The following is a 13,310-nucleotide window of genomic DNA, read 5'->3' on the forward strand; positions in this document are numbered from 1 at the left end:
GTTAAATCCCGTAACGCAATTGAATCCCTCCTTGTCGTAACCCTGTCTGTCGCATCCATTCTTGTCAAAACCCATGGAGTCGTATCCAGATGCACCAAGATCCTCACTAAGCAGCCGAACAGTTGCTTCATTCAATCCCTGTCTGTTTAGCCCATTCACGTCAAAACCATACCTGAAATTAACACAAATAACAGCACTGTATTAAATCACGGCAGTCGTCCGATTCACACATTTCCAGCAGAGGGTACCATGCTACGAAAACCTTGATAGTAACTATGGATACAGCAATATATGTTTCACATTACGCACACCTCAGAGTACTATGCTAACAAAGAGGCACTCAAACAAACTTTATTTACTAGCTGAAATGCACATGATTTATGAAAAACATTGTCCCCCGAGTGATGACATCATTATGTAAATAAGCAGGTTTGTCATTGACTGATTTCAACAATTTTATTTCTTTCATTTCAGAGAGGTTTGGTGATGCCAAGGTCATGAAAGTGTCATTTCTCTAGAAGTCACACAAATATCCAATGACCAAACCATTATTTCCAGGGGTAGAACACCATTACCCACCATAACTTACCTTATTTTATGCAAATACCCCATGACCCAACTATTATGTTCAAGGGGTAGAACAGCATTACCCACCATACTTTCCTTACTTTTTGCAACTACTCCATGACCCAACCATTCTCGTCACAGGGTAGAACACCATTACCCACCATACTTTTTGCAACTACTCCATGACCCAACCATTATGTTCAAGGGGTAGTACAGCATTAACCACCATAACTTTCCTTACTTTATGCAAATACCCCAGTGACTCAACTATCATTTTCAGGGGGAAGTGCAACGTTACCTGTCATAGCCTTCTTTGTCATAGCCAATCACAGCATCTGCCTGGTTTAGTGTTCTCCAACAGCATGCACCAAGGACACAACTTTTCTGACATTCACCATATGTAGCAAAATTGTTTGCATTGCCATGACAACCTCTGTAAACAAACTGCTCACACTCCATGGTGGCCATGTTGAAATACCACTTAAGTGACTGAGTACCACATTCATTGGTTCCCATAGCAACAGATAATGTACACATATCGATGTGTTTTATTTCGCAATGTTTTCCTTAGGAAAAAAAGATAATTTTAAAGAATGTAGAGACATGAATTTCATGGTTTGCTTATGTAGATTCTGACACTTACCATATGTAGCAAAATTGTTTGCATTGCCATGGTAACCTTTGTTGCCATGTTGTATGATTTCACAGAAATATGAAGTTGAAATTTTGACTTCATATTGGTATTTCCACATTATATACACATCAGAACGGTAACTCAATTTCAAATGTGTGAAATAAACCAATCAATTCATGGTAACTAATAATCAGACAATCTGTCGTTTTAAATGGTATCAGAAAAATCAACCATTTAGAAGGGCTCCCTCACACGTCAAAGATATGTACTTCTTTTGTTTTCACTCAGCAAATGTTTTTCAAGGCAACAACCACTCATTGCCAGTGATAGCAAGTGCGCCCTCATAGTTCACCTACATACTTATTTTGTTTTTACAGTCAATAGCTTTACATTCCGAATACTACGTTAAGTATACCTGTATATGGTGGGTTGCATTCACATATATAAAGATCTGGTTCACTCGGCCAGCTAAAGTCAAGTCTACAAGTACCGCCATGCTCACAGGGACTACTGTCACACGGATCTGACAAAAAAGAGAGACAAAAAAAGAGATATCAATCAATCAATCAATTGAAAATCAATAAATCAACAAATCAATTAATCTGCCAGCCAATCAATTCATCAATCATAATCAGCTGTGAATGTTTAATAAATTACCTATGAACTTTACACTTTGAAATAACTGGATGATAAAACATGGCTGTGTGTACATTTAAAATTATATATCAAACCAAACTCAACAACCTTGGTTTGGTATTTCTGTATATTCAACCAATCAAATCAATGATAACTTACTTGGTTTGATACTTCTTTGTACTTTCAACCAACCAATCAAATCCATGATAACATACTTGGTTAAATAATTGTTACATTTTCAACCAATGAAATCCATGATAACTTGGTTTGATAATTTGTGTACATTCAACCAATGAAATCCATGATAACTTACCTGGTTTGATAATTTGTGTACATTCAACCAATCAAATCAATGATAACTTACTTGGTTTGGTAATTTTTGTACAGTCCACCAGCTGATCCTGGTACACCCACTTTGCACTACATTCCTTGCAGAAGTCTACAAAACAGTCAGCATCCGGATATGCTAGGCAATTCCCAGTTTCACACGGATTCTCCGGACATTCCACCAAAGTATCTTCACAAACGCAGTAGTCATAAATCTTTTCCACTTCAAAACAAAACCTTTGGGATTCTGAAGGTTCTGGATATTGGGTTATTTCCCGAACGACCGGAATGGGAACATCCTTGGGATTCAAAATCCATACTTGTTCAAACCATGTAACCGGCAGTGGCTCAAGCTCGATACAAGTCCTCGGGATTGACATTAAAAAGTTTTTATTTTGCTTGTAGAGTATCTCCTGTATCCTATGCGCCGTCTTAATAATATGCGGACCATCAAAGGAATATGTGCAGTATTCCTCATCATGTTTTTCCATGGTATATCCGTACCGATCAAACCCTTCCGGATTCACACCTTCTCGACTTAAGCAGTAATAGTTGTATCCATTGTTGCTATAGAAACCACTGGTATCTAGGTTACTATACACATCATAGCCGTTCACATTAAAACCTCTGCGGTCGTAACCTTGGTTATCAAATCCATAGCGATCAAAACCTGATCTTTCAACACCCAGTAAATTGAAGTCATCTCGATTGTATCCTGTGGAAGTTCAAAGGTTAAAGGTCACTCAATATATTTGAAAGTGTCATATAAGGAGTTCAACGCCACAGACAGTCACTAGACTAAACCAAACCATAATAATTTTTTATTTATACTGGATAGTTCTTAAAGATTATTAAACTTTTCTGCCACCAAGAAGTCAAGTGAGGTTCAGTGTTAGTCGAGGTAAACCTGCGTTGTTCGGTAGAGTCAAACTGAATGACACTCTTCTTACTTACAGTGTGGTAAATTTAATCAAACCCAGACTAGGGTCTGAACTATGAGCATAGTGGTAAGCGGCAAGTGGTTTTAAACACTCAGCCACAGACAATTTATCAGAAATCATATTATGCCATACTCAAGCCAAGTTATTGTCTTTGAACAGAAAATATGGATTATATACCCTGGTCATTCTAAGTCATGACAACCCTTGTTTACGTCACTGGTCTTGCGGTGTTCGAATTATAAGTCAAAACGTTCCAAATCACTGTTAATTTTCTGAATTTTTCAAATCGTGTTTATTTTTCCCTGTTTTTCATAAATTACACTTATTCTTATCAATATTTTTCTTCATTCAGCACTCATTACTCATTACGTTTTGTCGCTACTCGTCTAGCGACTCGTAGAGATAAGCCCCCTTAGGTTACTTGTATTTTCCTTAACTGCATAAAGTACAATATTTGGGAATAAAATCTAAACAGTCTTTACCTTGTTGGTCATATCCATATCTATTCCAGCCTCTCCGGTCATATCCGGCTCTATCATATCCGGTGTCATCGTACCCATCAATGGAATACAAGTCTCTGTCATCAAACTGTCCTCTCGGATTATACCCGCTGACATCATAACCAAATCTAATCACAAAACAGAATTTCAACCGTTAAAGGGGCACAAGCTGAGTTTATGTTTTTGGGATGTAATTTTTTCTGCACATTAAAAGTTACTCACAGTATTCTACTCACAGATGTATACTTTACCATCACTTACAATTGACTGAACTCAAACTACAATCAGTAAAGAATAACACGTATAATTAGAAACTTACACAAGATTTTATCTTGGCTTGTAAACACTATGAAGCAATGTATCAAGATCAGTGAGACTGATCACATGATTTCTTGTCAAGAGAGACACAATAAAGATAACACACAAACATCCCTTACACAGTGTCTGCTCTGTAGACACAATAAAGATAACACACAAACATCCCTTACACAGTGTCTGTTCTGTAGACACAATAAAGATAACACAGAGACATAACTTACATAGTGTCTGTTCTGTAGACACAATAAAGATAACACAAACATCCCTTACACACTGTCTGCTCTGTAGACACAATAAAGACAACACACAAGCATCCCTTACACAGTGTCTGTTCTGTAGACACAATAAAGATAACACAGACATCACTTACATAGTGTCTGTTCTGTAGACACAATAAAGATAACACAAACATCCCTTACACACTGTCTGCTCTGTAGACACAATAAAGATAACACACAAACATCCCTTACACAGTGTCTGCTCTATAGACACAATAAAGATAACACACAAACATCACTTACACAGTGTCTGCTCTGTAGACACAATAAAGATAACACACAAACATCCCTTACACAGTGTCTGCTCTGTAGACACAATAAAGATAACACACAAACATCCCTTACACAGTGTCTGCTCTGTAGACACAATAAAGATAACACACAAACATCCCTTACACAGTGTCTGCTCTGTAGACACAATAAAGATAACACACAAACATCCCTTACACAGTGTCTGTTCTGTAGACACAATAAAGATAACACACAAACATCCCTTACACAGTGTCTGTTCTGTAGACACAATAAAGATAACACACAAACATCCCTTACACAGTGTCTGCTCTGTAGATACAATAAAGATAACACACAAACATCCCTTACACAGTCTGCTCTGTAGACACAATAAAGATAACACACAGACATCACTTGCAGTGTCTGCAATATCCAGGTTAGTGTTACAGTGTTCCTACAGTACACACATAAAGACAGAAGACCAACTCACCTGTCATATCCCTGTTTGTCAAAACCTTGCATATCAAAACCTTCCTGGTTATAACCGTTATCATCAAACACAAATGCTGTACCATTGCACGGATCGCCAAACGATGGCAACACGTAGGAAATGCAGAGCTGCCCTTCTGAATCGAACACATCCTGTGGCCGTATTTTGAAAGGTACCATAGGAATAGGTTTCATGAAGTCAGGAAAATTTTCCAGATTGCTGTGTTTGTTCTGCCATCGCCAGTACAACATATCTATGTAGGTGTGAATCGCAAAGAACAACGGATCATACGGGCTGCTCGCTGTTGACATATCACCACCGACAAACTCATGAAAATATGCGACGTAAGTCTGCAGGCATGTACTCATGTCATAATAATTATCAGTGCTCAAAGCCAGGTAGAAATCGATCATTGACGGCAATTGGACAGTCGGATTCAAATTTCTTCGTACACATGGTTCCCAAGGTTCGAATCCTTGAAACGGGAAATCCTTCACGCAGTTTCCTTGACCATCCCCGCCAAAATAATTCGGCTGCCAGATAATTGCGCTTGAGATATTTCCAACGTCAGTTGTGAAGTCAAAATATGGTAACGCAACTGCACAATCTATTTCCTGTAACTGTTGCTCAACGCGTCGTAGAAATACCCGATGCCACGGAAGATACATTGGTCCGTTTGCTTGCATGACATGTTGAATGTAGAGATTCCTCAGTTCATCCCAAGATTGGCTAAGTTTCAGTTCTTGTACAGCAGCCTGGAACCTATGGATTTCCTCTCTAGTCATGTCACGTATTTCTTTTCTTACGGTCAAAGTGACACATCTGAAGAAAAAGTGAAAGACATCAACAATTAATTTATATGCAAATGATATGTAAATAGTATGTAAATCATATGTATTTTTGTTAGTGATATGTAAATATGTAAATGACATGTAAATCATATGTAAATGTGTATGTTAATATGTAAATGATATGAAAATAATATGCAAATGATTATGTTAATGACATGCAAATGATATGTAAATTATATGAAATGGTACAAAAATGACACCACAATTAATGAATATATAAAATATATGTAAACAATGTAAACACTATGAAAATGGTATGAAAATAATATGCAAATTAATGCCATTTATATGCAAAATATATGTAATGATATGTTAATGATATGTAAATTCCTTGCAAATAAGATATCAAAACTGTCATCAGATTTCAAAATGCTCCCTAGCCTACATGTAATTGCACTACTAAGATGTTACTGGTCTATGAACTGTCTCTGTATAGTGTGTCGTACTCTTCCCCTAAGCGTGGTCTTGGCCTGTACCATTATACATAGTTTGCAACCCCTTTCATATAATGGTACAGTCCTTACACAAGCTTGGGGGCAGCATACTACACATGATTTTACCCCTTTTAAAATCCACTGAGACCATTGCAATGTACAATGTACAGCATACCTGCATTCGATATTTCCACTTTCTTGGCAAGTACATTCCTGGCACCGTGTAGTAAATTTTTCTCCAGGTTGGTAGATATCATTGCCATAGATACATCCGGATGGCAATCCACATGTGGTATCCTGGCAACGTTCTCCAGGTCGGAAAGATACAACTTCTATTCTCTCAGCTGATACTGATGTGACTTCTGACAACCTTCTACATTCATCTATGCTATTTATCTAGTTTTATTATAAAATGAAAATAATCACATATAAAATAGATTATTGACAATTACTAAGTTCAATATACCAGATATATATATATATATCAGATAGCTTGTTTATCACTCACTCACTCCCCTACTCATTTCACATGCATACATGCACGAACATACACATTTATTAACTATTTCAGTTATTCAGTCAGTGAGTCAGTCACTCACTCAATCACTCACTCACTCACTCACTCACTCACTCACTCAGTCTTTCAGTTATTCAGTCAGTCAGTCTGTGTCTGATAATAATCATTTTATCCATCATTTCAATCTTGACGTCAGTCACTCTCTAAGTTAATCTCTTAGTCAGTCAAGTGCTGAATTAATTAATCACAGTCTGTGTGTGTGTGTGTGTGTTTGTGTGTCGGGGGGGGGGGGGGGGGCTACTCTCCTTACTTGAGTATATTATGTATATGTGCTGCCCTTTGGGGTGTGTTTTCTAGCCCTAAAATGGGGTGTTTTTTTCGAATCTAAGAACGGGGTCCACTTTGCATTATTTTTTTATTTTGCTTGGTCTAAAAAGTGGTCCCCATTGTCCTTTACCAAATCAAAATGTTTACCTCCTAAAGAAAATGTATTAGGTCGAAACTTTCATCTTTTAAAAACCAGTAATGGTCTAAAATGGGATATTGATTTTTGGCCAAAGTGGGTCTAAAATAGGGCCTGAGGTTTACAGCACTGGCCACACACCCCTATCAGAGCTATATCTGTCCACTGGTACTGCCCTCAGGGTTCAATCCATTCCTCTATCTATACTGATAATAATAGGGAACTTGCAAACCCGCCATGTTGAATGTTGCATCATGGGAAATGAGCTAATAAATACTAATCAATTAGTATTGTAAACAATATTGATACATTGTTTATAACCACAAATAATCAATTCATAGTTACCCTGACAATTGTGGGAGGTTTATTTTATCAGTAGCTCCAGATTAGGTATTACGATAACCACAGATAGTCCCATAGTCCTTTGTGTCTGAGCATGCTCAGTCTGGATTGCAAGTTCCCTATTAGGAAGTCATTTGTACACAGTGTGGTGTAAAGTCAAACTTACCTCACAATTAAACCCTGGTTCAAGGACAGTAAAAGCCAGAAAGGTCAAACCGGGGTCACTTCTTCTATAAGTACGATGACAACAAGCACCAATAACACATTTGTCTTCACACTCTCTGAGAGAAGCATAGTTGTTACCATTACCACCACATCCTGTCAAATAAATGTACAATAGCCTTGTTTTACATGTATACATCACCTTGAAAAGTCCTGCCTGCTACTACTCTTGGTGAAAATCAACACAATCTGGAGTCAAGATGGTCGAATGTTTAGAGTGGCTGGTTTGGAAACTGCAGGTTACAGGTTCAAGCATCATCACTGTGGTTTGTTTCTGAATGGTTAAAATAAATCCTTGGACAAGGTTTAGATTAGAACTATGCTTGTACCAAAGCACACATCTGTGGTGTGATCTTCACATCCTAAGTAATGTCCCCACCAAATCCCAAGGTATTGCAGTTTTTTACTTCAAGTTCATCTACGTACATACACACACATACATACATACGTATGTACATACATCCTGTACGTACGTACGTACGTACACGTACATACATACATACATGCATACATACATACATACATACATATACGTACGTACACGTACACACACATACGTACGTACCTACATACATACATACATACATACATACATACATACATACATACAAACGTACATACATGCATGCTTGTGTGCATGCATACATTGTACATACATGTACATAAATATGTACATACGTACGTATGTATGTATGTACTTATACATACAAACGTGCATGCATACATAGCACACATGCATACACATACATACATACATATACATACATACACACACATACATACATACATATACATACATACACACACATACATACATACATACATACATACATACATACATACATACATACATACATACATAAATATGATACATACATACATACATACATACATACATACATACATACATACATACATACATATATACATATACATACATACATATATACGTACGTACGTACGTACGTATGTACATACACACCGGTACATACATACGTATGTACATGCAAACACACACACACACACACACACACACACACACACACACACACACACACAAACGCACAAACACAAACACACACACACACACACACACACACACACACACACACACACACACACACACACACACACACACACACACACACACACCGTACATACACACATTCCATCACACCTATAGCACTATTTAACTTCGGTTCACTTGTACAAAACACAATAGCCGTATTTTGATTAGATTTTAATCAGATGGATTTAGGACGAAAATATTCACAAAAACATTGTCAGTTAATTCATTTATTTACTGAAAATCATTTTTCTACTAAATAAGTAATGGATTATATTAATCACAAACAAATATTTAACTCTTTAAAGTGACAATATGGATGACAAATAAGAATTTATTTAGGATCTAATTCTGCAGTACTCAAAATATGAATCAAAACATTCCAAACTGTCATGATTATTTTTCACCTTTTTTTCATAAACTACACTTGTGGAGGTATAATTATATTATTCTCCAATATTTTTCTTCATTCACCCATAAAATACTTGTTACTAAAGGGTTTTGAAACTACTCATATCTCATGACTCGTAGCGACAAGGCCCCTTAGGTCACTCATATTTTCCTTGGCTGAATAAAAGAAAATATTGGAGAATAACATAATTATACCAGCGTCAGTAATAATATCAAAGAAAAATTAGGGAAAGGAATAGCAATTTTGAACATTTTGACTCATATTTCGAACACAACAGAACCAGTGACATAGACACACATTGTCATGACATAGACACACATTGTTGTGAAGTAGAATGACCAGGGTATAAATTCCATATTTTTTTGTTGAACTTGACTTGTGCATAGTACAATATCTAATTACGGGTATTATTATCCAATATTTTTCTTCATTCATCTGAAAAATACTCGTTACCAGAAGGTTTTGACACACGTATTCTCCTTGGCTGAATGAATAAAAATATTGGGGAATAATATCTAATGACAACTTGTTTGACTGTTACATCTACTCTTTTGTCTGGTCCTGTATAAAGATCTATATATATGTATACAGTATAGGTATATCTCAAGAACTCATAATTCTGAGATTAAGTCACTTTGTAGATACAAATACCAGTACAAGTATTTTTAGACAATGATTTCACCTCCTATATGTACATATACATAGGGAATGTGTTCAAGTATACAATGTACTTTCAATATCATATAATACACTTGCTCAATTTTTTTTTATCTATTTATCTATTTTTGTTTTTTGTTTTGCTTCTTGGTTTTTTAGTTTGTTTTTTTCTGCATATATGTATTCAGAATGACACTGTAAACTTATACAATATGGATGTTAATATAATGTCAGTTTGTAGACTAAGATTCTAGTCTCATTGTCTAAACAAAAGTATCAGGCACTTGCCTGAGTGAGGGCGCTAACCCGAGTAAATACGGTAGATGTTAATGTACATTTGTAATGTCAGCTTTTAGACTTAGATTCTAGTCTCATTGTAAAGTTATTGTCTTAAATCAACTATAATATCTTTGACTGGTATATCAGTAGATACAATACCAATCTTTGTTGTCTGGTCCTGTATGTACATTTATACATGTACAGGTTTCATTTTAAGCAACTCTCAGCTTAATGTCAGTTTTGTCACCACAAATGCCAGTCTTTTGGTACAAATACTTTCAGACATTTGATTGAACATATCAACCACTAGTTTGACTGGTACATGACAATATCACACCAATCTGTATTCTCTGTCCTGTATCTGTGTATGTAGATTTAAATCAACTATAATAATCTCTGACTGGTATATCAATACATACCATACCAATCTTAATTGTCTGGCCCTGTATGTACCGGTAGATTTATACATATACAGGTACATTTTACTCTGAGCTTAATGTCAGTTTGTAAGCATAGCTTCTAGTCTTACAGTACAAATACTTTCAGACAGTGGTTGAATCTATCAACTACAACTAGTTTGACTGGTACATCATTAGTCAATACTAGACCTGTAGGGACATTCAGTCTATCGCCATCTCTATCAATACGACAGATGAATCTTCCACTCATGTCAAATTTCTGTACACATTTGTCATCACTGACATACAGATATCTGTCCTTGTCCATCACTATTCCACGTGGACCAAACAGCTGACCTTCACTTTTACCTGCAATCCCACACTTGTACAGGAACTGGTCATCAGCATTGAAGACCTGGACACAGTCATTATCAAAGTCAGTTACATACAAGATTCCTTGACTGTCAATGTATATGTAGTTGGGTCCTTTGAATTCACCATTCTTATCACCATACTTGCCAAAGGAGTTGATGTAATCTCCATTCTGTCTGTATTTTCTAATACAGTGACTACCTTCCTTGTCTGTTTTATCCCCAAAGTGTCCATCCCAGTCAGTGACATAGACAGTACCATCTAGAGGACTAATACAGACACCTATTGGATACTTCAGTTCATTTTGTCCAAAGCATCTGAGGACATTTCCATCTTCGTCACTAACCAATATTTGTTTATTCCAATAATCTGTCATGAAGTATTCATCATCAGCTGATATTGCTATATCACGAGGGCAGAAGTTCTTCTTAAACTGTGTAAATTTCATGAATTTCTTACATTTCCCATGAATATCAATGACTTGCATTCTGTGATTATCTCTATCAGCTACAACCATGTCACCATGTCTATTCAAGGTGACACTGTAAGGGTACTTGAAGTCTCCTTCATTACTTCCTTCTTTACCAATAGTCTTCACCAATCCTTTGATGACAGGTATTACCAATGGTGATCCTGGTATTAGTTCATCTCCTATCGCCATGGTAACTTGATATTTACCATCCACTTCACCATGTATCATTACAGTGTGTGTACCATCTTTGTTGTCAGTTACAGGAATGTCTTCTTGTGATCCATCTGGTTTGCTTACTTTCACTTTCACTTCTTGGTTTGGTATGACTGTCTTACCTCTGCTGTCTTTAGTTGTTATCAGTAACTTGACAGATTCACCTTTCACTAGTCTCTTTGGAATGTTTTCAACTGTACACAGAGATGGACATACATCATATCTCAGAACTCCCAGAATTCCATCAGTAGTGACATCACTACAAGGTTTGAATGTGACCACTTCCTGTTTAACCCCAGGTTTTGTTTCCATGGCAACTAACTCTTCAATTCGCTGTACAATTGTAGATTTACTGGACACAAGTTGAGCTGCACTGCCACGGTTAACTAATGCCTCTACATATCCAGATGTACTGATAATGTTTTCATATTTGAATTCTAAATCAGATATCTGAGTTTCTAATTGTTTGACCTGTAGATGGCAGTCTGTCTTCAAACCCTCTATCAATGTGCACTGCTGTTTTTCAATCATGTCAATCTGTGATTCAAGTTCCTTAATACTTCTCTTTATAGTTGTTTTGATAGCATTTGTACTGATTTCTGTTTGCTGGTTTACTTTCCTTTCCTCCACTTCAAACTGATCTTTCACTTTCTTACATACATCTACCACTTCAGTTTTACTTTCATCTGCCTCCTTTGCTTTCACTCTCAATTTCTCCACCATTTCTGACAACTCTTTGGAACACTCATCAGCCACAGTTTGTAGATATCTATGACTGTGTTCTGGAATACGGTGATCTATAATTGTACACTCTGAACAGATTGGTACTTGACACGTATCACAGAAATATTTGACTTCATTTGCAGGATGACCTTTGCAACGTTCAACAGACAAAATGGCGGATTGCATAGCAAACTTTGTGTTTTCATGTTCTTCTACAGACAGTACTGTATGTGAGCTAGCACGTTTCAGTATCTTGTGAACTAAATTCAGACAGTCATTACAGAAATACTGCTCACAATATCTACAAAATTTTGTAGCATCATTTTCCTCGCATGACTCACATTTATGTTGTGTTTTCTTTGCCTCTTCTGTTCTCTTCTCAACCACATCCAGTAGTGTGTTCATGAAAAAGTTGTTCTTCAATGCAGCAACTCCTCCAGATTTTAGATCTACTTCCTGCTGACATGTTGGACAGTGTAAGACTCCTTTTTTCTTTACAAGTGTCTCCAAACAGTGCAGACAGAATGTATGATGACATGGTAGAAGTTTAGGCACCTTGTATTGCTCCAAACAAATTGAACAGGACAGACAATGCTCTCCAATCTTATCCAGAATTTCTTCCGGCGTACCTCCAGAGGCAGCCGCCATGACGGCAGTCTACCAGAGTCTGAGTACCTATACAGGGCTGGTACATGCATCAGGTGACATAGAACTCCCTAGCTTATGACAAGTGAACAACTACTGTGGAATTCATGCAATGCTAATAGGGGAGAATTACCATGGAAACATACATATTTGTTACTGAGATAGAGTGCCCTTCACCCAGCTGTATCTCATAAACCAAATCTCAAAGTTCATAAGTTGGAGTGGTACAAATTCTTTCACTTTGCAATGTTATTTTTATCTTTAATATTGGACTCAGTCCAATTGTATGAAATAGTGAACCAATAAATCCATTGTTGTTGCT

At 36.7% G+C, this 13,310-nt stretch overlaps 1 protein-coding gene across 1 annotated transcript; it reads right to left on the reverse strand.

Annotated features, from left to right (window-relative positions):
• Positions 1–9,142: 9,142 nt before the first annotated feature.
• Positions 9,143–13,020, reverse strand: LOC144452662 (E3 ubiquitin-protein ligase TRIM45-like). Its single transcript, XM_078143807.1, has one exon. It carries the CDS (start codon positions 12,989–12,991, stop codon positions 10,691–10,693), a length of 2,301 nt encoding a protein of 766 aa, XP_077999933.1. The 5' UTR covers positions 12,992–13,020; the 3' UTR covers positions 9,143–10,690.
• Between the last annotated feature and the right edge of the window lie 290 nt (positions 13,021–13,310).

Source organism: Glandiceps talaboti, chromosome 23, assembly GCF_964340395.1.
Source record: "Glandiceps talaboti chromosome 23, keGlaTala1.1, whole genome shotgun sequence".
Taxonomy (NCBI): Eukaryota; Metazoa; Hemichordata; class Enteropneusta; family Spengelidae; genus Glandiceps; species Glandiceps talaboti.